General features: G+C 41.0%; 1 protein-coding gene across 5 annotated transcripts in view; it reads left to right on the top strand.

Annotated features, from left to right (window-relative positions):
• Nucleotides 1-25,189, top strand: part of ARHGEF28 (Rho guanine nucleotide exchange factor 28) — a 244,137-nt gene that overhangs the window by 142,572 nt on the left and 76,376 nt on the right. For all 5 annotated transcript variants that reach the window (XM_061621010.1, XM_061621004.1, XM_061620991.1 and 2 more), the window contains 9 exons: nt 11,666-11,796; nt 13,849-14,084; nt 14,913-15,120; nt 15,493-15,604; nt 18,853-18,895; nt 19,531-19,654; nt 20,964-21,096; nt 21,846-21,901; nt 24,772-24,823. In XM_061621010.1, the coding sequence (XP_061476994.1) occupies nt 11,666-11,796; nt 13,849-14,084; nt 14,913-15,120; nt 15,493-15,604; nt 18,853-18,895; nt 19,531-19,654; nt 20,964-21,096; nt 21,846-21,901; nt 24,772-24,823 (1,095 nt within the window). The remainder of the gene's footprint in view (nt 1-11,665; nt 11,797-13,848; nt 14,085-14,912; nt 15,121-15,492; nt 15,605-18,852; nt 18,896-19,530; nt 19,655-20,963; nt 21,097-21,845; nt 21,902-24,771; nt 24,824-25,189) is intronic.

The raw sequence follows: 25,189 nt of genomic DNA, 5'->3' as shown, positions 1-25,189 counted from the left end.
GGGCCAAATTCAAGGTGTTGGTGTTGACCTTTAAAACCCTATACGGTTTCGGCCCAGTATATCTGAAGGAACGCCTCCAGAATCACCGATTGTGCCGCCTGACGAGATCAGCCTCGCAAGACCTTCTCTCGGTCCCACCGGTGAGAACAGCTAGGCTGGTGCGGACCAGAGAGAGGGCATTCTCTGTTGTGGCCCCCACCCTCTGGAACTCCCTCCCTTTTGATCTCAGACATGCTGCCTCCTTGTCCAGCTATCGCCGAGCCTTGAAGACCTGGCTGTTCAGGCAGGCCTACAAGATTGGGACAGATTAATTTATGTTATAATTGAATTAAGAGATGGTTTCTTTAGCTTAAAATTTGATTATGTTGATGTATATGTATTGCTTTATTCTGTTGTTCATCGCCTAGAGTGTCCCTAACCCGGACAGATAGGCGGCTGAAAAATAAAATTTATTATTTATTATTATTATTTAAAATACACCACTGTCTCACTCCCTTTCTGATTGGAAACCAATCGGTTTCTCCATATTCTGTCTTTACAGTAGCCTCTTGTCCAGAGTATAGGTTGCGCATCAGGACAATCAGATGCTGTGGCACCCCCATTTCTTTTAAAGCATTCCATAGTTTTTCATGATCTACACAGTCAAAGGCTTTGCTGTAATCTATAAAGCACAGGGTGATTTTCTTCTGAAATTCCTTGCTCCATTACATTATCTGACGTATGTTTGCGATATGATCTCTGGTGCCTCTTCCCTTTCTAAATCTAGCTTGGACATCTGGCATTTATAGCTTCATATATGGTAAGAGTTTTGTTGTAGAATCTTGAGCATTACTTTACTTGCATGGGATATTAAGGCAATCGTTCGATAATTACTGCATTCCCTGGGACCTCCTTTCTTTGGAATTGGGATGTATATTGAATGCATCCAGTCTGTGGGCCATTGTTTAGTTTTCCATATTTGTTGACAATTTTTTGTCAAAATTTTGACAGATTCAGTCTCAGTAGCTTGTAGCAACTCTATTGGTGTGGCATCTGTTCCTGGTGATTTGTTTCTTCCAAGTATTTTAATAGCAACTTTCACCTCACATTCTAAAATTTCTGGTTCTTCATCATACTGTTCCTCCGTGAATGAATCTGTCATCCTGGCATCTCTTTTATAGAGTCCTTCAGTGTATTGCTTCCATCTTCCTTTTATTTCATCTCGGTTAGTCAGTGTATTCCCCTGTTGATTATTCAGCATCCCTACCCTTGGTTTAAATTTAGAGCATATCATTCATCATAACTACAATAGCGGATCTCCATTCTCCCTGCATTGTGTGTGTACATACATATGTTCCATAAATGTATGGAACACAGGATGCACAACCAACTGTAGCATGTGTAAATATGTACAATTAGGGCTAAAGTATACAGAGGATTTCTTCTAACCTCACAACAACTTCTTATAAACATAAGAATTGTCTTGCTGGATAAGACCACTGTCCATTTTATCCAGAATTTCAACAGCAAGCATCCAGATGCTGCTAAAGCCACATGTACTGAAAATCCTGTTTGCCTTGGTTTTGCTTCCACGATTGAAGATTTTTGTGTCTGTAAGCAGAGATAGATAAATAACTGAGTATGTTTTGACTGAAGCGTGGATCTTGCTATTGATTTCCCTGGAATGTAGATAAAGTACATTCTGTGAGTCATGATTGTGCCAGAGTCATGCTTAAAGGAATTTGTGGAACTGTAGGAATGTGATTTATAACTTGTATGTTAGATGTTGCTTTGTCATTTTTTAAACTGCATTGTGTTTCTTGGTAGAAATAAATAACTGATGGAGTCAATATGTAATTAATTGTGCTGTCCTGCGAGTTTGCTGAAGTCTTGAAATACCTTTCTAGTTACGCTATTAGTCTTAAGTTATTTATGCACATTGGGAACTTAGTGAGCTATTCTTTGTGAAATAATTCCTAGTGTATTAAAAAGTCTAAGAAATCTGCTTATAGACACTTAGCTGCCAAAATGCAATGGAATTGTCAGTGATTTCAGCTTTGAAGAGATACCAATAAAAACCATAGGTTTCTTATGATTCTCCAACTATTGAGTTACTCCTTTATTAAAAGATGCTTGCAACTTGATTCTCAAAGAGCTCTGCTGGCCTTTGCATTTCAAGAATGTTTAAAATGATCCAGTTAGTGATGAGTCAGAAAAAATCTCTATGGAAACTTTCCACTGAAAATTGGAAAGTGCGGGTGAAGGAGCCCTCTGAAACCAGGATGGGGGAGGAGTGAGGAGAGGCAATTTTTTTCTAAAAATGTATGGCTTTTTGATGACTTCGTTGGTTTCTTTTACTTTATTTTTTTTAAGATGTCATTTCCATAGGTGGTGGCAGAGCTTCTCTAACCAGTTACCTCCTGAGTACTGCTATTTCTCCTCCCCCAAATCATACTACATTATGACAGAAAGTAAAAAAACAACCTCATAAGTAAATTAAAAGAAAGTAAAGATGCCATACAAATGGTCCGCTTGGCCTATGAGACATTTTTCACCTGTGCCCCCAAATTACTGAATGTCCTATCCCCAAATTCATAGCCTTCAAATGAGGAAGGGTTATTTTTGTGCAGTTGAGAATTGTTGTTACGTTGGTCATGGCATTCCTATGTCAATCACTGGGTCTTAAGCACACTTCATGTTTGTATTGCTCTTCTTATTAGAGTTTTCTACTAAATAAGTGTTCCTATTTCACATAATATTTTCTTGTGCATGAAAGCTTCATAAATAAATCACTTACAGTTGTTTAGCATGAGCCACCAGGAAAGAGTATGGAATATTTGAATAAATAAGTAATTCCAGGAACCAAACGTTTTTGCAAAACCTTACAAAACAAGAGTTCAGGTTGCATCAAGCACTGTGGTGACAAAAAAGCATCATGGTTGCTGTCATTTTGAAAATATAAAAGTCAGCAGTTATTCAGCATTAAGTTGAACACATTATTTCCTTGTAAGGCAGAGAGAAAGAAGAAAAGAAAGGATGGTAGTCATTTTAACAAAGCTAGAGATTAACGTTTGGTAATGTGCTAGGTTATAAGTCGGTACAGGCAGAATGGAGTATTGCCTAGTTGCTGGAGGACATAAAGAATATCTGCATCTTTACACTGTAGAAGGTCATGTTCTTCCAGATCCAGGATCCCTGTATGTAATGGCTGCATGTGATATTCTCCAGATATCAAAAGTACTTTAGGGACTGCCTGAACCCTTATATTACAGCTTGATCTCCGGGATTATCTACAGGAGCAGCGCTCGTTATCCCCTAAGTTGGCGAGGCTCATTTAACACGAAATCGAGCCTTCACTGTGTTGGCCTAGTCCTTTGGAATGCTCTGCCAACAGAGATTCAGCAGGCACCTTGTGTTTTAACCTTTAAACGCCTGCTGAAAACCTTTCTGTTTGCCAGGCTTTCTCAGGCAGTTAAGATGCCTCTTTGCAGTAGTTGACCATGTTTTTATTGTGTTTTTAATGGTTTTTAATTATAAGGTTTTTATTTGTTGCAAACAGATTTGATGATTTTTGAAATGAAATAGCAGTATACAAATATGTTTACAAATAAATAAATAAAATACACATGAATAGCAAGTAGCTATTAGGGGGGAAACCCAAAAGTTAATGGAAGGGTGATATCTTGTTGAAAACGGAAATATTTTTTGTAAGTTGTTCATAAGAATACAACAAGAGCCTGCTGGATCAAGCCAGTGGCCCATCTAGTCCAGCACTGTTCTTACAGTGGCCAACCAGATGCTCATGGGAAACTCACAAGCAGGACCCACTTGGAACTTCCAGCAACTGGCATTCAGAGGTATACTGCCTCTGACAGTGGAGGAAGAATTTAGCCATAGTGGCTAGTAAAGTCTAACCTAATGATAATACTTCCTGTATACCGTCTTGAGATTGCTGCTTACAAACAGGCAGATTTTCCACCATGCTTAGGTATTTCTCTTCCCCCGCCCTGTTGTTTGTTTTTGCTTAATATCCTCCCTCATGAAGATGAGTTCTTGAAAGGGAAATCAAAAGCTTGCTCACTTTGTGACCTTTTAGTTTGAGGTTGGGAACCTGTGCCCTTCTAGATGTGGACTCCAACTCCCATCATCCCTGACAACTGGCCATCCTGGCAGGGCTGATGGGAGTTGGAGTCCAAGAATATCTGGAGAACCACAGGCTACCCATCCCTGTTTCAGTTGGTTCGAATAAAGGCATTATATACTATTACTCTTGTGCTATTGTTTACGTACATTTTAATAATGTACTCATTCAACAGTGAGTAAAGAACATGTAGCAAACTGAAAGATCATGCATGTGTAATATGATGTCAAGACTTCTTTGTGTTTGGGACCAGCCTTGTATGTTAACAGGCATTCCAACATTTTCTGCTTAGTTAATAGTAGTCCCCAAAACTAGTGGGTCAGACACAGGATGGACAAGAGACAACTGTTAAATACCAAATGATAACTTCCTGCAGTGAGCATTGAAACATGTAGAAAGTCAGTGGTTTATGTTATCCACTCTTGTAGTAAAATTCTCCCCACAACATAACTGGACATCCCCAGAAATCCGGAGGGCTAGTGGAATTTTCAGCATGTGGGCAAACAGCACAGACTTCACGCAGAGAAAGAGCACTTGCAGCTTCTCACATTAAAGTTGCCAAATGATGTTTGCAATTACTTCATGAATAATGTAGTCTGTGGACTTGCTTATGAAGTCATTATGTGGGATGAGGCACTGCAAATGCCTTTTAATGCTGACTGTACTGTTCACATTTCTAAAGCAAGTTTCTTTCTCAACAACTCAAATTTGTATGAGGCTGCAGCCTTTTGGGTGATACAAGCTAAAAGAAGGGAGGTCTCTGGCTTTAGCATTTTAATTTTTTTAAAAATAATAATTATACTTGCAAAGTCATTTCTAGAAGGAAAACTACATACAACCTTCATGCCCAGCATCTCACCGTTAGCTCAAATCTTGATTTATTGCGATACTTAGTACATGATCACTTATTAACTCTATTATATGACTACTCTAAGGGAAAGGTTGATGTTGTTTCTAGATTCTGGTTAGTTTCATGCTGGCTTTATCCTGTTGGCTTATGTTAACAAGATAAAGTCTTTTGGTTGTTGTGATTACATTATTTTATAGTGTGAATGCATCTGTTTGTATTTTTGTTTGTTTACCACCTTAAACTACTAGATTGGCTCTATAAAAATTCAACAATTTTTTTAAAAAGTCAAAATGGAATTTGACAGAATGTTTCTTTCTGTGGTTTAAAATATGCTTTCATTGTGAAAGGAGTATAGGAACATCAGGGACAATATTGTAACAAGTGAAGATTTCTGTATGCAGGATCTGAATCTGGTGGATTTGTCTTTTACATTTTCTAAATGCAAAAAGATATCCAGATATTGCTATACTAAGTTCCATGGGCTGCATACAGTGAATGTCATGGGTTTTATCCAGAGAAAACTCCAAGTTACCTCTATCCAATCTTTGGGAACCCCCCCTTCAGCCCTCTGAGCCACAACCCTCCTCATTCAGCAGGGTTGCCTGGTCCTTGGAAGAGCTGCAGGAGGAGCGGTGGCAGGGACAGAAGCTTGCACCAGCCCCACACTCTGCTTTCGGTTCAGCCTCATATTTATCTGCATTCCATCTTCATATCTAAACATATCACTGTTCTCCTACTTTATACCAGTAAAAAAATTTTTTGCAGCTGAAAATAGATCCCTGTTTGTTCTCCCATTCATAGGAATAGAATCCTACTGCTAAACAGCTTCAGAAAACTTCCTGACGTTAAACATTTCTAAGGATCTAACTAGACAAGAGGATGAAGATCTGGGAGACTGTGATACATATGCATTTCTCCTATGGGACAAATACAGTAGCTGCTGTGTGGGTGTCATTGTGAATGACACTGATCTTGATCTTAATAGCCCCTTGCAGCTGCTATGAAAAAGAGATGGAAAATTCAAGCAAGGATCGTTATTATCTCATCCAGTTAGTCCTAGAGCCCCACTGATTTCAGTTAGGAGAGTTACTGTAAGCATGTGCTTAAAAGTGCTTAACTCTGGTTGAATGATATCCTTTGTTGTGTTAGCTGTACAACTGATCGTATTTACTTATTTAAAGTGTTTTTACACCATTCTTCAGCTAAAAAGGGCTCCCAGAGCATCCTATGATAAGTGGCAATAAGATGGTCTTTGCTGTCATAGAAACATAGAATAGTAGAGTTGGAAGGGGCCTACAAGGCCAGCTAGCCCTTAGGCTTATTGTCTAAAAAAGACAAACACAAAAGGAAAAAGGGATTGGGAGGGAGGAAGAAAAAGCAAACTCGGGAACTACTTAATTTTAAAATATTTATAAGTGGTTTTCTTAAAGGCAGGGGCAAAGCAAGCTCCCTACAGCTGCTGCCTCTCTGGCCAATAGATGGAGCCAGTGTGATCTCCCCCTTGATGTGATGTTCTTCAGGGGAAGGAGGGGTGCTTGGTCCCCTGGCCAACACAGCAAACCTGTTGGAAAAATAAACTTTTCCATATGTTGATTTTTGGTCAGCGATAAAAAAGTAATTTTCCACAACTTGATCCTCCCTTGTTGTGAAGTTTTAAATTTAATAATAATATGGGCTAGTTGATAACAGGTATAAGTTCCTGCTCCAAAGAAAAAAAGTGAGTTCATTGCACAGCCAAATTAAGAAGGAAGCTTGCTGTTTATTTGGCTATGTTACATCCTGAATGAACTATGAAAGAAAATGTGTTTAGTAGTTGGTAGAGAAGGAATTGGGGGTATCAATCACTGCTGCTAGACTACCTCTTTTTCCTTTGAAGTTATTTTCCCCACATTTACTTCAATCTCCACTCTGTAATACGTACAGCCAGAAAAAGCAGACAAGACAATGGTAGTATTTTCACATCCTTTTGTCACACCTGCGTGTGATGCAAAAACCTGGAACAGCTAAGATCAAGAAGGCACAAAACCTTGGCTGAATTTCAAAACAGATCCTGGAAGCAATCTTCTTTCCAACAAAGAGCTTTCTTTTGCACAGACAACGAACAGCAGGAAACCAGGCTCTTTAGTTCCCTTGGAAGACATCTAGTGTGGAAGAATCTGGCAGGCTGTTGATTTTAATTCTTACTCTGTTTCTTTAGCTGGCACACTGAAACATGAGCAACAACAAAAAGAGAGACCTAGTGAACCCAAACGCTTGGTTTAGCAACAGTGCAAACTACACAGAGGTAGTGTGGAGTAGTGGTCAGGGTGCTGGATCTGGGAGACCAGGGTTCAAATCCCCACCCAGCCTTGAAGCTCACTAGGCGACCTTGGGCCAGTCACCAACTCTCAGCTTAACCTGCATCACAGGGTTGTTGCAAGGATAAAACAGAGAGCAGGAGAGTCATGTATACCACCTTGAGCTCCTTGAAGGAGACGTGGAACATAAATGCAATAATAAATAATTTGTATAACAGTTTTAATAAGGTCCATATAATAAGTTGGATCCAAAGTGCTGACAGTATGAGTGGAAGGCACTTCTGCTTACACAAGAGGAAGTCCCCATTTTGTTTCTCTGGTTCCCCCTGTAATTGCACCTCTGTCACCAGTCACCACACCATACATTGTTCGTGATCCTCAGGATTGGCTTTTGGAAGAACACAAGGGGCTGCAGTAGGAGGTAGCGGAAAGCCCTCTCACACAAGCAGCATTCCATCCATGGATCTCAGGATTATATACAGTTTCCCTTATAGAATCCATGTGGGGTTAGCACCTTACTCATGAAGTATCTTTAACTGTAACAAATAAATGCAAATATATTAAGTCACCTGGTGGTTTGGGTTGAAGTGCAATCAAAATGTGCATAGTGCATGTTCTTCATATCATCCTCAACATCTAGTCCCAGGGAAGCAGTGGAGAAGACAAACTATTTGGGGGGGGGAGGAAACAGTTCAGGAGTGGATGGGGTGAACAAACTGAAGCTTAGTCCTGACAAGACAGAAGTGTTATTGGTTAGAAATTCTGGAGGTTTCTCAGCCTATTTGTATGGGGTTGTACTCCCGTATTGAAGGAACAGGTATGCAGTCTGGGGTGTTCCTTAAAACTTTATGTGGATATTCAGGTGGTGGTTTTAGCTTCACTTGACTCACCAGATGTTGTCTTTTTGGGAGAAATCTGACCTGGCCTTGGTTATCCATGCCCTAGTTCAAGGATGGGAAATCTGTGGCATTCCAGATGTCCTTGGAGTGCAGCTCCTACCATTCTTGACCATTGGCCCTGCTGGCTGGGGCTGATGGTGGTTGGGGTCCAACAACATCTGGAGGGCCACAGGTTCCCCATGCATGCCCTAGTTAGTTCCAAGCTAGATTACTGCACTGCTGTCTACTTTAGGCTGCCTTTCAAGATAGCCTGAACGTCTAGTTGGCCCAAAATGCAACCACCAGATTGTTATCCAGGCCTGGAAAAGTTATGGTGACAAGCCCTCCTGGCTATGGAGAATGGAAGAGATGGTAATGATGCTTTTAGTGATTAGCTGAAACTCAAAATGTGTGGATAGAGGAAGTTGAACCTGTCACCTGGAAATGTTTGCTCAGTTATTCATGCTAATCAATCATAGCAAAGAGAGATTCTAGCTGAGGGAATGCAGGGTGGGGCTGGATCCTTTCTTTTTGTCATTTAACATTTCAAACTACTAGGTTGAACTGTAAGGTACTAACTACAAAAACTACCAGTTTAAATGTTAAAACTTCTTTGTAAGATTCTTTACATTTCTAATTAAAAGCTAAAAGCTGCATTTCAGCTGGCTGAAGATGAGTCTTTTTTAAACAAATGCATAATTTTTTTACAAGTTAATTATATGCATATGTTTATTCAGAAGTAAGCACCGTTGAGTTCAATAGAGCATACTCCCAAGTAAGTACACATAGGATTGTAGTTATATGCATGGGGGCGCTGGCGACAGAGCAGCAGTGGAGCCCTCCTGGCTGTGGTGAGGCGACCCAACAGCCAGAGGTTGGGGAAGCTGTGGCTTGGTGGTGATGTGTGCCCCACAGGCTGCTGATGCTAACTGAGAGCTCTCCTGACCTCACTGTACCTCCCCATCACTGTCCCAGAGAATTTATTTATTTATTGCATTTATATACTGCCTCATAGCCGAAGCTCTCTGGGCGGTTTACAACAATTAAAAACATTAAAAACAAGTATACAAATTTAAACCATACAAAATTAAAAACCATAAAAACTGATAGGCAAATTAAAACACATGCTGTTCAAATGCTGTTAAAAAAAATGCCTGGGAGAAGAGGAAGTCTTGACCTGTCACCGAAAAAATAACAGTGTTGCCTCCAGGCGCACCTTGTCACGGATATCATTCCATAATTTGGGGGCCACCACTGAGAAGGCCCTCTCCCTTGCTGCCATCCTCCCAGCTTCCCTCGGAGTAGGCACCCGGAGGAGGGCCTTTGATGTTCAGCATAGTGTACGGGTGGGTTCATGTCAGGAGAGGTGTTCCACCCGGTATTGTGGTCCCAAGCCGTGTAAGGCTTTATAAGTTAAAACCAGCACCTTGAATCAGACTTGGAAACATACAGGCAGCCAATGCAAGTGGGCCAGAAGGTTTTATATGTTTGAACCGCCTGGTCCCTGTTACCCATCTGGCCGCTGCATTTTGCACATGCTGCAGTTTCCGAACTGCCTTCAAAGGCAGCCCCACGTAGAGTGCATTGCAGTAATCTAACTTGGAGGTTACCAGAGCATGGACAACTGAAGCCAGGTTATCCCTGTCCAGATAGGGGCATAGCTGGGCCACCAACCGGAGTTGGTAGAAGGCACTCCGTGCTACCGAGGCTACCTGAGCCTCAAGTGACAGAGATTGTTATAGGACAGCGTTTCCCAACTAGTGGGCCACCAGATGTTGTTGGACCACAATTCCCATCTTTCATGACCATTGGCAATGCTGGCTGAGGCTGATGGGAGTTGTGGTCCAACAACATCTGGTGGCCCATTAGTTGGGAAAGGCTGTTCTAGGAGAACCCCCAAGCTATGAACCTGCTCCTTCAGGGGGAGTGCAACCCCATCCAGGACAGGTTGGACATCCACAATCCGATCAGAAGAACTACCCACTAACAGCATCTCAGTCTTGTCTGGATTGAGCCTCAGTTTATTAGCCCTCATCCAGTCCATTGTCGCAGCCAGGCACCGGTTCAGCACATTGACAACCTCACCTGAAGAGGATGAGAAGGAGAAATAGAGCTGCATGTCATCAGTGTACTGATGGCAATGCACTCCAAAACGTTGGATGACCGTACCCAACCGTTTCATGTAGATGTTGAACAGCATGGGGGACAGAACTGACCCCTGTGGAACCCCATACTATAGCATCACCAGCTGAAACGATGTAATTTGGGAATACTTGGAAGTTGTGTAGTGTTTTATGACTAGAATCCAACAGATGTCTCCCATCTATCTCCCTTTTTAACTCATTTTTTTCATTTAAAAATAAAATAAAACTTTTTGGGCTTATGGAAGTGTTAAGAAACTCTTGAAAAATGTATATTAAGTTTTGTATGTTGGATAGGCATATTGTACATGGTATATATTTGGAATAGCATGATTGTATTAGATGGACTGGATGAGGGTGAATAAATTAAGGAGACTTTGTGGGTGGTTCTCAGGTCTGGAGATACATCAGTTGCCTGTTCTGGACTGGGGTGCACTCCCTCTGCAGGAGCAGGTTCACAACATGGGGTTACTCCTTAATCCATCTTTATTGCTAGAGGCTCAGATGACTTCTGTTGCTAGGAGTGCCTTCTGCCAGCTTCAGCTGCTATGCCAACTGTGCTCATTCTTGGACAGGGATACTTGACCATGGTGGTCCATGCGTAGGTAATCTTGATACTTGATTACTGTCACGCCCTTTATATGGGGCTGCCCTTGTATCTTGTCCAGAAGCTGCAACTAGTGCAGAATGCTGTGGCCAGACTGCTCAGGAGGAGGTTATTGGCAACATGTTTGTACTTTGCTGAGAGAACTGTGCTGGTTGCTGACTTGCTGTTGGGCCAGGTTAAAGGTTCTTTTATTAAAATTCTAAAGCCCTAAACAATATAGGTCCAAAATACCCTAAGGACCACTGGATTCCTTATGCTGTGCCTTACATCACTGAGATTTCACCAATTTTTATAAATAAATAATGTCTCTTCTTTTTCTATCAAAATTCAAACTGCCCATGGCTGTCTTTTGCTTCACCGCTACCCCCTACCTCAAATAATAGTTTCAGAGCCCACTTTTGCAGGTGAATTGCCCATTCAGAAAAAACAACCACAATCATTAATGGTGCATTAAGGTTCTTTTGTGAAATCCTTGACTCCCATTAGCCATTAGCAGCAACACTTTACATAAAACCATAAGATGTGTGCTCCTCTTATAAAGAAAACAGTTTACTTATACTCATCAAAAGTATGTATATGCAAAGCGTTCCAAGGTCTGATACATTTAGATGCAGATTATTGCCAGTTTTATTATGAGATAGCTTCAATATTTTTGTTGCCAGTTTTAGTAGAAGATGGTGTAATAAATTTTCTTTATTTCTTTCTCATAATAAAACTGGCATCACTTCATGCTGCATGACTAATTGCTTTTCTATGACATGGTTTATTCCAGCTCAACAACATTCCCCATTTGAGGCATATAGGAAAACCTCAAATCCCTCCACCTTCTTTGCGGCAGCCAGACTTTCTGCTATGCTTAATGGAAGTGAAGAAGTATATGCAAATCGCATGGTGGTGGACCAGGTAAGACTGACCAACATAAACAGTTCACTGCTGGCTTCTTGCAAAATAGCAATTGTCTTTCCTCTTTTATTTTTTTTTTAAAAAAACCTCAGCAAATGTTAGCCAAGTTCTTTGTTTCACAATCTGTCCAGTGTAGCATATACTTATTAAGAAAATATATTGGCCACTGGCAGTAGTAGCCAATGTGGTAGGGAAGAATTGTGAAGCCACGTTCCCAACACTGGCATCACTTCAGTTTATCACTGTGGGATTGGGATGGGGCAAGATGGCAATGAGGTTGGAGTGGTGCAGACACACTGGCAGCAACCCTGGATTGGCTCCACTTGGGCATCCCTGCAGCCCTGACCTTGCCACCATTCTGCCTTGTCCTGCCGCAACTTCATTTAGGTAAGCTGCAATGATGCTGGTGGGGGAAGGGCAGCTCCATGGCTCTGCCTCACTGAATTGACCACTATTGCAAGCTGAAATCTTATTACGTTCAGTGGGGCTTCATGCAATTGTGCAGTGATTGGTGGCCATTATGACTTTTTCTCTCAAAGTTGGGGTAGTCCTGAGGCTCTATTTTTTAAAAGCCTTTCTGCAGTAGAGAAAGATATAGATTAAAAATATTAATTAAGCAGAATACAAAAAACTCTAAACTTAAGTCTCTTGAGGTGGCTGTTATCCAGGATGGAGCCATTTGTTTCTGGTGCTTATTAATTTAAATTCCATTCAGTTATAAATTCAACAAGGAGAGAAAAGGGTGAAAATACACACAAACGTTTGGAGGCTCAAAAAGCAATGTGGGATGTTTTGGAGGCTAAAGGAGCAGCTTGGGGCAACCGGGGCTTTGCAGTGCAGCATCAACTGATGTCACTATGATGTAAGTGATTAACAGGTTAGTGACCCCAGCCACCTGTTCAGTTCAGACTGCCAGAGGTTGGGAAGATTAAAATTTGGCCTACCAGCCAGAAAAGGTTCCCCACTCTGCCTTAGGTGTTACCCATCTCTTCCTCTTCCTATCCCACTCATCTCTTTCTCATGTCATCTTTCTGTGTTGTGCATATACCATCTCTCTCTCTCTGTCTTTCACATGATGTCACCCATGTGCTATCTGAGGCACATGCACATCACCTGTCTGTCTCTCTTTCATGCACATGCACATCACTCATCTGTCTGTCTGTTTCTCTCTCTTCATTGCCAAGACTGATACATGGAGAGACAGCACAAGCCCACATTCTGTGGAATACTTTTCACTAATGTTAGGAGTATTATTTTATTTTTCTTTCTTGTATTTCCATTTTCTAGGGATGATGTAAAGCGGAGAGTCTGATCTCGCCTGCGGTTCTAAAGAACCAAATGATGGTGATAAAGATGATTATTAGCAAAACTAATAATCCTTGTCTGCATGTTATCTTGCTTCTACTGACTATGGATTTTATTCCATTTCATTCTGCTTGTGTTGGTTATAGATGATTCTCAATAGCATCTTGATGTCTGATCATCTTATTACTATATTTTTGGGAAGAAACAGGTTTTTCTAATGCTTTTTAAGAAAAAGTATAAGAAAAGAAACAAAATGAGAAACTAGCTGTTCTCTGCACCCCTTCATATGACCTCTCTTTAGGTTGCTTCCAGACAGTCACTTTTTTTGAGTGGAATTCAATCACATACTGGCAAATTCAGATTGCACAATTAAAGTTGATTTGGCACTCTTAAGCAACAAACCCGCTTCCCCCCAAAATCAGACTTTTTGTGACAAGGAAAGTGACAGGGAAATGAGCTGGAAAGTATAGAATAATGATTGCTTAAAGCAATGTCATATTCCCTTCCTGCAAACAAATCAGGATGAGTGCTCAATAAATAGGTCATTTGGAAGTGACCTTAGAGCAAATACTAGACTCTCATGCCCACATCACCTCATTCTGGGTTGTGCTCCTCATTAGAGCTCCTCTGGTCAGCTTTGTCTTCAGAACATGATTGCAATGTGACAGTCCTATAAATTGGATCCAGCTTCATTTCATTCTGTTTTTTATCTTTTAAATACTACCTATTTTTGATTTCACATTATAGATGGAAGACACTGGTGTCAAGTACATTAAAATAGGCCAGTCAGCTTCTGAAACATGCAAAGACCATGTAGACTTGAATGAAGACCCAGAAGAACTGGCAAATAGCATGGACAGGAGAAACTCTTCGACCCTTATTCAGTCTAATTTGGATACAGCAGGACCTTTCTTGTCAATCAAGAAAACACATGCATTAAGCAACCAACGAAACCAACGCTATTCCATCATGAAAAAACGAAGGTGTGGAATTGATTTTAGCAGTATTATTACAAAAATAATCCTGCATATTAACATGTCTTGCTCAAAAAAGAGGAAAAAAATGAATGCATCAAAGTAAAGAAGTAGTGTGATATTTTTTATTGGACTTCTGAAAATTATTCCATCAATCTTTTTCCCCCCCTGCACCTTGATTTCCTGGATAGGTAGCAGGACACAAAGGTGGAACAAGGAAAGCATGGAGTTTGCAGGCTAAGATTTGTTTGCCCTGTAACACTGATGTTGGAGTAGATGTTTGCAGGAGAAAATCAGCATGCTGGGGTGCTGAAGCCTTCCCCTGGCCACTGATTCTCCCTTTCAAGGCGTTTTTAGGTCAGTTTCTCCCCATTTGGGATGTTATACCAGACCTAAGCTCAAATGGGCAAAGAATGACCCAAGGAGATATTTTCAAAGGAAAGGATTAAATACCTCCCATCACTTTCCCTGTCCATCCTTTCATGCCCTTCCAGAGATCCTTGCACAGTGCTTTAAAACTGATCGCCAGGACTTCAAAGCCCTATGCCTCCTGTACGGTTTAATTTCAAACCATGTGAGTGAAATTGCGTCACCTGACAGGTGGGTGGTCCCGCCCACATGCCAGACATGGCCTGTGTGGTGGGGGAAAGGGAGATAAGGATCTGACCCACTGGCCAGATCCACTTCCCGCCCTCTCCTGGCTTAACACATGCCTCTAATTTCTTAAATGTTTGAACAATGTAAAAGTCTTTGGAATGGAGCAGATCTCAGAGTAGCACCCTCTGCTTAATGCTCAATTTAAGTTGCATTTGTAATTTCCCATGTGTTTGTTCTTAGTTCTAGTCTTGATGACTTGGATGTAGATAATGGAGATGAAAAAATTTCTAACCGGTCCCATAACTGCTACCCTTCAATGTCCTTCAACTCTTCTGTGGCCTTGGCAAATAGCAGGAGTGGGTTAAGTTCTTCAGAGACAAATACAGAACTAGATTTTAACATGAGCAGGGCTGAATCCCTTCCTTTGTCCAGCAATCTGCAGTCAAAGGTATTTGTTTTTCTATGAAGTTAATAACTGAGGTTTTTTAAAAAACAAAAACCCACTTTATTTAGAGTAGTGTAAATTGTATGGATACATGTGTATGTATGAGATATTGATTTTTTAATCAATAAAGTACTATTGAAGATAATTTGAGTCACATTTTGTATTTGTAGTTAGCCAAGTCAATTACATTAAGGCATGTGCACATTTCCCCCCTAAAAGCATTATTAAATATGGGATTGGGTGTAGCCTTTAACTGATTTGAGATATTATCCATAGTTAAAAAAAATCCATGAAACTTAGAAAAGTGATGGGGAAATCTGAAATTATGCTGCTGTTGTTGAAGATCAGTTCTCTAAAATGTTGGATGTATTCTAGGAATCGTTACTGTCTGGAATTCGGTCTCGTTCATATTCCTATACTTCACCCAAAGTCTTATTGGGGAAATCACACTGTGCACGGGACTTCACAATATGTGATTCAAATGATGGTAAGCACTAGTCCTATTTTCACTTGTTATATTTCTTTTCTTTTGGGGTGAAGTTGGTGTCCTTTATTCAGCCAGAGACTAAACTCTTGGAAGATATGTTTAGTGTGCTATTTATTGTATCAGTAAATTTTCTTCTTCCATATAGGAGCATTCAGATTACCTGCATAGCATCATGCAACCATCTTTCAAATCCAGAAGAGCGCAGCATATATGGCTTAAATCTGTAAATCATCAAATCGGGGGGGGGGCGGGGCAGGAAGGTTAATACCCAGTGACCCCATCCCAAACCTCCATGAGTTGATTGGCTTTACTCCATGGATCCAAGTACAGATTGTGTGTGTTTAAATGTCCTCCATGTAAGCAGCACCCTGCATTCTTCAGACTGTACAGCTTGAACACATAAAGGTTCTGTGCATAAGGTGCAATGCCTTGTGGACATCGGGGATGCAATCTGTCCTTGTGATCCTAATCCCCCTTCTGTGTGCTGACTGCACATAGATTTTTGTCATCTGCACAGGGCATGGATGGAGATGTCAATCAAGGATTGGGTCTAGGATTGGCGAGACCTGGGTTCAAATCCCCACTCAGCCTTGAAATCTACTGCATGAATTTGGTTTAGACTCTTTATCTCTCAGCCTAACCTATCTCACAGGAATGTTGTGATAATGATGTGGAGTGGATATAATGTGGAGATGGAAGAACCATTATTTATGTTTATTTATTACATTTATACCCCGCCTTTCTTTTTTCATGAAACCCAAGGCAGCTTACATATGGTTCCCAGGTGGTCTCCCATCTGGCCCCAACCAGACCTGACCCTGCTTAGCTTCAGCAGGGAGCTGGCCTTATGTGCCTTCAAACCATAGCCTGGGACCTAGGCTAGACTAGGCATAGGGCTTTGAAGTCCTGGCGATCAGACCTAGAACCGTGAGTGCTGCCTTGAGGTCCTTGGAGGAAAGGTGGACTCTAAAAGTAATAAATGATAAATACGTATTGGGCAAATAGGTTTATTGAGATTCTAGCAATTCCATGCATATTGTTCCCTGCTCTAGCAATGTGAAGCTAGTTATCTGTCTGAGTAATGGTGGTCTGCTCCTGCTTTGCAGGTCAGTGATTCTGTGCTTTAAGTTTGGAAAGGATGGTTGTAGAGGCACAAACTTTTGCTGCACTTGGATCCTTTCCATAAATCCAGATCGCTGTAATTTTTTGGATTTGGATGAGCTATTCTAACCCTGGCTTACAAGATCATTCAACCCGCACCATTCTCCTGCTGGGACCAGTATGAACCATGCATTGTACATATCTTAATTTCCTGTGCTGGTCGCAGGCGTATCCCAGAAGCAAATTGCCTGCTTTTTCCTAAGACAATTCCTGTGTCAACTGCTACTCGATGCAGCACAAAACCTCCAAAGCACATGCACTTGGATGTTGCTAGGGTATCCAGTATTTTTGTAAATGCTGTAATAAAATACGTAGACTCCTCACCATTTTTAAATACAAATTTCCTTTCTTTACAAGTGAAATGGTGTGTTTTACCATATCCTAATTAAAACTTGATAGATCTGCTGAGATCCAGATGAAGTGACTTGTATGGCCTGCAAGTTGGTGGTTGGCCCTCCTTTCTTTAGATCTTTAGGAATGCAGACTTAAGTCAACTGTCTTAAAACCTGGGGTGGGTAGAGAAGTCCTGCTGCTCAATAAAACCAGAGAAAGAGGCTCCTTATATGTGAGCCACCACCATCTGGGATAGGGATGGGGAACCTCAGGCCAGGGGGCCAAGTGTGGCCCTTGTGGCCTCCCTATCTAGCCCAGGGGACCTTCCCTAGGCCACATCCCTCATCCCCAGCCACATCTCTCTCTGGCCCTGATTTGCACCCTCCTTGAGTGCTTTTGCCTGGCTAGAATATATCCTTCAACTCTGATAATGCTTCTTGCTTGCCTGGATGGAGGATAGAAATGGATCTGTGAGTGTGTGTAGAAACAAGCCTAACGTACAAAGGTTAATATTTGTTGCTCCACCCACAGTTGCTTCTAGCCCTGCACACCACTGCCATGTGACCCCCGGAAGGTTGTCTAGAAGGGAATGCATCTCTTGGGTTGAGGTCCCTCACGCCTAATCTGAGACATGGTTGACGGGTGCAAGGGAAGGAGCCTTTTTGTGGTAGTATCCAGGATGTGGAGCTCCCTGCCCTAAGAGATTTGCCTTACTCAATCTTTGGTGGCTTTCTGCTGCCATTTGCAGACATTTTTGTTTAGGCAGGCCTTTTGCCTGATTTTGGCTTGATTTTCTTTGATCCTCTCTGACATTATAGTTGTTCTTTGTTGTGTTTTGGACTGATTTTATGCATTCTTTTTATGATGAGCCATTCCAGAGAGGAAAAGCAGGCTAGAAATCTCAAATAATGGCAGTCCTGAGAAATTTAATATTAATCACTTTTTTCTAGAAACCCATCTACTTAAGAGAGTGTCCCCCCCCCCACTACTAGGTCAGTTTGGAAGCCTTATCACACAACAGAGAAATAATGACAGCCCCTCTCTTTAACTAGTGGCTAAAAAAATGGAGCGGGAGTGAGGTTATGGGAACTATTGCATTTGTTTTTGCCCTGTAGATCTATGTGTCAGTTACACGTTACAGCCAACATGAGAATAGGCCTGGGAGTATAGACAGAAGGTGATTTGCCTCTTGTGTGAAAAGGTCTTAAATCTGCAGAAGGTAAAAGCAGATGTTGATTCTCCCCATGTGTTGTTTTTACTTTTTTTCTCTTATCCAAATGTCTTCAGGCAAATTCTATAAGCCAAAATAAGTCATAATATATTGACATCCTGTGGGGGCAGAGAAAGAATATGTATTTGCTTTCTTTTTCTTTCTTTCTTTTCCTTTTAAACATTTCAGGTACGTTAGCATGCAATAATAGAATAAAATTATTGGAAATCTGGTGCTTTAGGCAAATGAGTCAATGAAAAATGTAAATGGACTGCCTTCAAGTCAATTCCGACTTATGGCGACCTTATGAATAGGGTTTTCATGGTAAGCGGTATTCCGAGGGGGTTTACCATTGCCTCCCTCTGAGGCTGAGAGGCAGTGACTGGCCCAAGGTCACCCAGCGAGCTTCATGGCTGTGTGGGGATTCAAACCTTGGTCTCCCAGGTTGTAGTCCAACACTTTAACCACTATGCCACACTGGCTCTCACAAATGAGTCAGTATTGTGGTATAATTGCTTTAAACATATTTATTATTGTTTTGTAGAACAACATGCATTCAGCTTCCCTGAACAATCAAGAGAGAAAAGGTATGACTTTTTAAGGGCACGTTTAAGAATACAGTAGGGCCCCGCTTTTCGGTGCCCTGCTTTTCGGTGTTATGCTAATACGGCGGTGCCAGTGGAGAGCTTGCGCACTATAGCTGCTCGCTGTCAGCTGTAGCGTGCAATCAGCCGGAGTGTGGGGAGCTTGTAGCACGCAATAAGCTGGAGCATGGGGAGCTCGCGCGTTCCAGCTGATCGCTGTCAGCTGGAGCGCGGCGGCTGGAATACAGTAGGGCCCCACTTTCCAGCAGTTTTCGCTTTTCGGCAGGGGCCTGGAACATAACCTGCCGTATGAGTAGGGCCCTACTGTAAATAATGGTTTGGATATTATGATCCTCAACCAACTCCAACTGTTTCACTTAACAAGATTTATTACATCATGAAACCACCCAGCAATAATTTGATGCAGCATTTGTTGGTGATAATTGGATAAAGTGCCTCACCTCATTATGTAAAATTAAGGCTCTACATTCAAATATTAGGATATGTGAGTTTTGCACCTATATTCTCCTCTTACTCTATGATATCTCTAATAACACAGTCACAAATAATAAGTTAGTTAGATATCTGATTTTAAGAAATTATGCATAATATAATGGAACTTACTGGTGTCTTTTTAGGATTCCAGAAGAAGAATGGGAGAAGTACATAATGCCTACAAAATCGGAATCTGAAAAATATAAAGTCAGCCGTACTTTTAGCTTTCTGATGAACAGAATGGCCAGTACACGAAATAAATCCAAGGTAATTCAAGATCTGTGCTAAATTACATTTTTTTGAAAAAGTAATCTTATGAATGCTAAATATTATTTAAATAGCTTTTAAATGAGAAGACCTTCTAACAGTTGGGAAATGGAACTCTGAACACACAGATTTTTCCTGGGAAATGGTAAATTTCTGCTTTTGATGCACAGGACTGCCTTACTGAATAGAAGCCATAGTTGTATACTTGCAAGGTTTTTATTATGTTGGGAACATTAAAAATAGTGTTCCCCAGTTTCAGTCAGAAGACACACAGTCCTCTTTACTACCTCTGGACTCCACCATCTCATTCTGCTACATGTGTCATTTAGGCCTCTAGTCAAGATGACACAATTTGTTACCAGGAGAAACAACAATAGGGTTATTTGTATGGCTGCATGAAACATACCCCCCTTTTGACTTTTGGGGTGAAAGTAGCACTTTTGGAAAGAATATTTCCTGACTTCTCTTGATGAAAACGTTTACCTTTTTTTTGTCTGTTCATTGTCTGCTTGAACTCATTTGGTGCCGTTCTTATAATTACTGTGTTTTCTTCTTTCTGAGAATAGTCTCATGGGTGATCCTAGCCAGTCAGGGATTACATAGTGAATAGGATGATGTCATGATGATATATAAAAAGTAAAGGTGTCCCCACACTTGTAGTGCGAGTCGTTTCTGACTCTTAGGGTGACGTCTTGCAACATTTACTAGGCAGACCATTTGTATGGGGTGGGATTGCCAGTTCCTTCCCCGGCCTTTCTTTACCCCCCAGCATATGCCGGGTACTCATTTTACCGACCATGGATGGATGGAAGGCTGAGTGGACCTCGACCCCTTTTACCGGAGAATCGACTTCCTCCTTCCGTTGGAATCAAACTCCAGCCGTGAGCAGAGCTTTGGCTGCGTTACCGCCACTTACCTCTCTGCACCACGGAGGATATAGCCAATCAAATTTGTCTAATGTGCTGACATTTCTGGAGGTACATGAAGCAGCCTTCAGGAAGCATTGCTGTCACTCTGATGGGTGTTAAGCTGAGGTTTTGTGGAAGAAATGTGATTTGAAAAGTCACCACAAACCAGGAAGGGACATGGGGAATATCTATAAAATGGTAAATAGAAGTTTGCCTTTGGAATATAATGATCTACAAAGAAGGTAGTAGAAATTTTTAATAAAATATGAATTGACTTCCCCACTTCTTATGAATGAAGCAGTGGGTGATTTAGGGAGGAATACGTATGTGGGGTGCATTGGGACACTTTGAAAGCTAATAAATCTCTTTTAATTCTTGTGTTTTTCATTCTGGTTATCAAGGCCAAAAATAGAGATGCCAAAGAGAGGGAGAAACTTAACAGACACCAGTTTGTTTCTGGGACTTTTGCTGGGGTCATGCCATGCTTCTCATGTGAGAAACCATTTTTGGGGAAAGAGGCATTGCAGTGTTTGTGTAAGTACCTATATTATATGCTGAAGACATTTGACAGCCAAATATCTCTCCAGGCCCCTGTACTGATGGCTATTATGTTTATCTTTTGTACATTTGATATTAGTTTGTAAGTCACCTAGAGACTTTTTCGTATGAGATGACTCATATATCAAGTAAATAACAGTAATATTGCTTCCCTTTTGTTTTCAAAATTGGATCACTCACTTCATATGTGATTGGGGCAGACATGAATTTAAAGCGAAGGTCTGCTGCCATCATCTATAGCTTGGCCCTAAGGGTAAAAGTGTATGATTGCCTCAAGAGCAAGTGATACATTTTATAAGGAATCCCGCAGATCACCTCTCCATGTTTCCTGAGTAACATTTAGTTAAAGAAGATGGGTGACGAGATCTCATCATGCTCAGGGCTCCCCCACTCCTGTTCGACTTCACTAGTTAATGCTTGGAGGAGGCAGGGAAACTGTGTGTAATGACATTCCAACATGCATCTGTTTAAACGAAATGTTACTGAGGAGAGGTGAGAAGGAGATGCTGTTGGTGGCACCCACTTGCTCTTTGTAAAGTATGGTTTGGGCTTGGGTACAAAAGATGCTTCTTAAATATTTGGGTCAGCTGGCTTTTGCTAGCTCCTTTTGAACAGATTAAACCATGCATTCATTTATCTAGAAATATACCTTCTAAAATGGGCACAGTTGTTAAAAGCTTTACATTCTGATTCTGAGAGAGCTTTTCTTTCTTTCTTTCTTGCAGATTGTAATGCACTTGTGCATAAACATTGTAAGGACTGTGCTCCTGCATGTACAAAAGTAAGTTTTGAAAGAGTCTGGGAATAATTGCTCGTTGTTTGATTGTTTTGTTTTCATTCCCACCTTGCCTTGTTTTATGTAACAACTGCATTTCACAGAATACTTCATAAAAGATTAATAATGAATGAAAGAATAATTCATTTGAATAGACATTATTGATCAGCAGAAAAACTGAGGCATTGTCTGAGGTGATAGAAAGAGTCTAAAACTAGTGGGAGAATGTACATTTAGCATTTCTAAAGCCTCTTACCTATCCTTATTTGTCAGGTTTGCTTCAACACTAAAGGTTGTGTATTTTCATTAGCTCTGTCTTGGCTCCCTTCCTTTTTTCTCTCTCTCTCCAAACTGATGTGCACTTTCAGTTTTTAGGAAAAGTTGTGGGTTAAGGTGGATGAGAAGGGGCTAATTCACACAATCACTTCAGGGTCTTCGTCCTACCTTCATTGACCTTTCTAGTCACCATTATTGGAAGACTGAGAAAAAGTGATTGATTCTGAAATGTTTGCTGAAGCCCACTGAATTGGGAACTGCGGCCCACATGAAGCATTTTGACAGTGGCTTCATTAGCTTCCCACCCCCACCCCCGTGGTGACAAATAACAAGAACGACTATTAATGATATGAAGTAAAACCAAGGGGGATAGCACCCCCTGGTGTAAACCAATGCTAACACATGTGCTTGTTGGGAACCTGAGTGTGTGAACCTGCCACCTATGTGTCCCATTAAACACGCCTCCTTGATAGGAGGGGGATCTTTTGCTAGGAATAATTGTAACTAAATAGTGTGTGTATAACCCAAGAATTATAGGTCCAAACCAGACTAAAGCAAAACTTTCTTTTATTGAGAGAAAATAGAAGAAAAGCATGACAAAATTATTGGGTCCGTGGCAGCATTAATATCCTAACCCATTCATAACTTTAAACTAAAGAGATCCAAGGTCCCTGTTGCTATAAGAAATGACAGGTAGTAGAGATTACCAATCCTAGGCCCTGGGCAGTGGAATACAGCTGAAGTGATGTGAAGGAGCCCTGACCAAAAAGCAGGAAGGAATCTCTTTGCCTCAAGACACAGACTCCCTTCCTGATCTGCGGTCTGCAGTCCTGCACTGTGTTCCTTGAGAGCATAGTTACACATGTTGGAGCTCAGTTCATCATCTTAGGTCTCAAACGCTGCTCTTAAATATACTTTCTGTCTTACAAATCAATGTGAAAAGGAGGGGTCTGGGTATAAGGTGATCTCATGTTGTGTGCGTATTTCTTGCTGACACTCAGAAAAACTAGTTCTGCTTTCTAATGCTGTCTTTGAATAGTTGGATTGTTCTGCTGGGCATGAGGGAAATGTGCCAAAAAATGAGATAACATTTAATTCAGGGTCTTCACTTTCCTCTGAAAGTGCCAAAATATGGTCCTTGCTTCTTGTCCTCATTTCACAGTATTTAGGAAGGCATAATGAGTCAGAAAACAGGGGGTGTGGGGTGGGAAATATAGTCTAGAATACTCCAGGGCCTTGCCACCCTTTGACTCCAAATGAACCAAAGTGGGGGTTAGCCCAAGCACTCTTAACACCAATTAGAATGTAATAGGAAGACTTCCACTCACCATCACTGACATTTTCCCAACAGCATTATATTTTTTAATTCCCATCCCTCAAACCTAAACTACCATTTCCTACTTTCCTCTAAACCAGCCTTTCCCAACCAGTGTGTCTCCAGATGTTGTTGGACCACAACTCCCATCAGCCTCAGCCAGCATTGCCAATGGTCAGGAAAGATGGGAATTGTGGTCCAACAACATCTGGTGGCCCACTAGTTGGGAAAGGCTGCTCTAAACACTTGCCACACAAATACAAGTGTAAGTACATTGTAAATATATACATACTAAATATTTATTTTATTTCTCTTAAATTGCTACAGCAATATAAAATAGTTATCATAGTTAGGGATAGGATCCTTCGACCATTGCTGCTTCGAAAGCATTCCATCGACCTAATAGGCAGTATTGATTCAAGCTTGTTCTTTGTCCGCCATCCATTGCTTTTACTGGATGGATTTTTTTCCTCCCTCAAAATATTAATATTAAATATCAATATTTTGAAAGAAACTGTGGATATTTTGAAAGGAATTACTGATATTTGAAAGAAACTATCAATCTTTTGAAAGGAATTATAAATATTTTGAAAGGAACACAGCTTTGCATCTTCCTCCTCCTTCTCCACTATTATAGACTTGGCTTGCTTCCCTCCACTTGGAACTTGGATTATTCAAGTGGAGGGGGGTGGCAGAGAGAGAGAGAGAGAGAGAGAGAGAGAGAGAGAGATCTGTAGTGCTGTGAGTAAAATCAGTAAAAGAACAATATATTTGAGAGAATATTCAAGGGGGAAAAATCTGCCATTGAGTGAAAGCCACTGAGGTTTGGAGCAAACAGGATTGCTCTGTAAAGATGGAGAAAATCTAGTGCTAAATCTGAATCCAGCAGAATGCTCACCCATCCCTAATCGTGGTATTAAGTCAAATTGACCTAATATCTTGGGTGTGTCGTGTGTTGGAGGGGATTGGGTAGGGCAGGAGGGATTCCCTTCACTTTAACTGACATCTAACTAACCCTAATAATTAAAAAAATTACAAGAAATCTCTCTCTCTCTCTCTCTCTCTCTCTCTCTCTCTCTCTGTATATATATGCATGTAGAATTTTGAGACTATGCCAGCAGTTAGCATCCTAATATATGGAATGTGAAGTGGCATACCTCAGAGGCAATTGTTTATTGAAGTATGACCTCAAATGAATAGGAGTGTTAAATAATCTCTTTAAGATAAAATGATTGATGGTGTTAAAATGTAGACAAATGATCACATTAATATTATTCTTTACCAGAAACTCCAAGAGAGGTGCCATATTAAGAACAGGATGCAAGCTGTCCAGACAAGTAAGCACCCTAATAAGAAAACTGAGAGGTGTAAATCCATATTTTTCATGTTTTGTGACCTGGTCAGTTAAAATTCTTGAGGATGCTAGTAAAAGAACATTAAACAGTACAACTGAGCTTCTACACAGTTTCCCCATGCGTATGAATTTATTCTGAACATATGTGGGTTTGCATTCAGTGGCTGCATTCAAACAATGTTCTCAACCATTATTGGAGGATTGGGTATAAGCCCTGGGCTTATGTACTCCTTCCACCACCTCCTCCTCCCCCCCCTTGCACAAGCAGTTTAATGAATCATTTCCTGGTTTGATGAAACCAAAGTTTGTCCACAAACTAGGATCAAACTCTGAATGCAGCCAATACCTA

The sequence above is a fragment of the Rhineura floridana genome, chromosome 1 (genome assembly GCF_030035675.1).
Source record: "Rhineura floridana isolate rRhiFlo1 chromosome 1, rRhiFlo1.hap2, whole genome shotgun sequence".
Classification (NCBI taxonomy): Eukaryota; Metazoa; Chordata; class Lepidosauria; order Squamata; family Rhineuridae; genus Rhineura; species Rhineura floridana.
The sequence above is the reverse complement of the archived record's forward strand: the minus strand, read 5'-3'. Positions and strand labels throughout refer to the sequence as shown.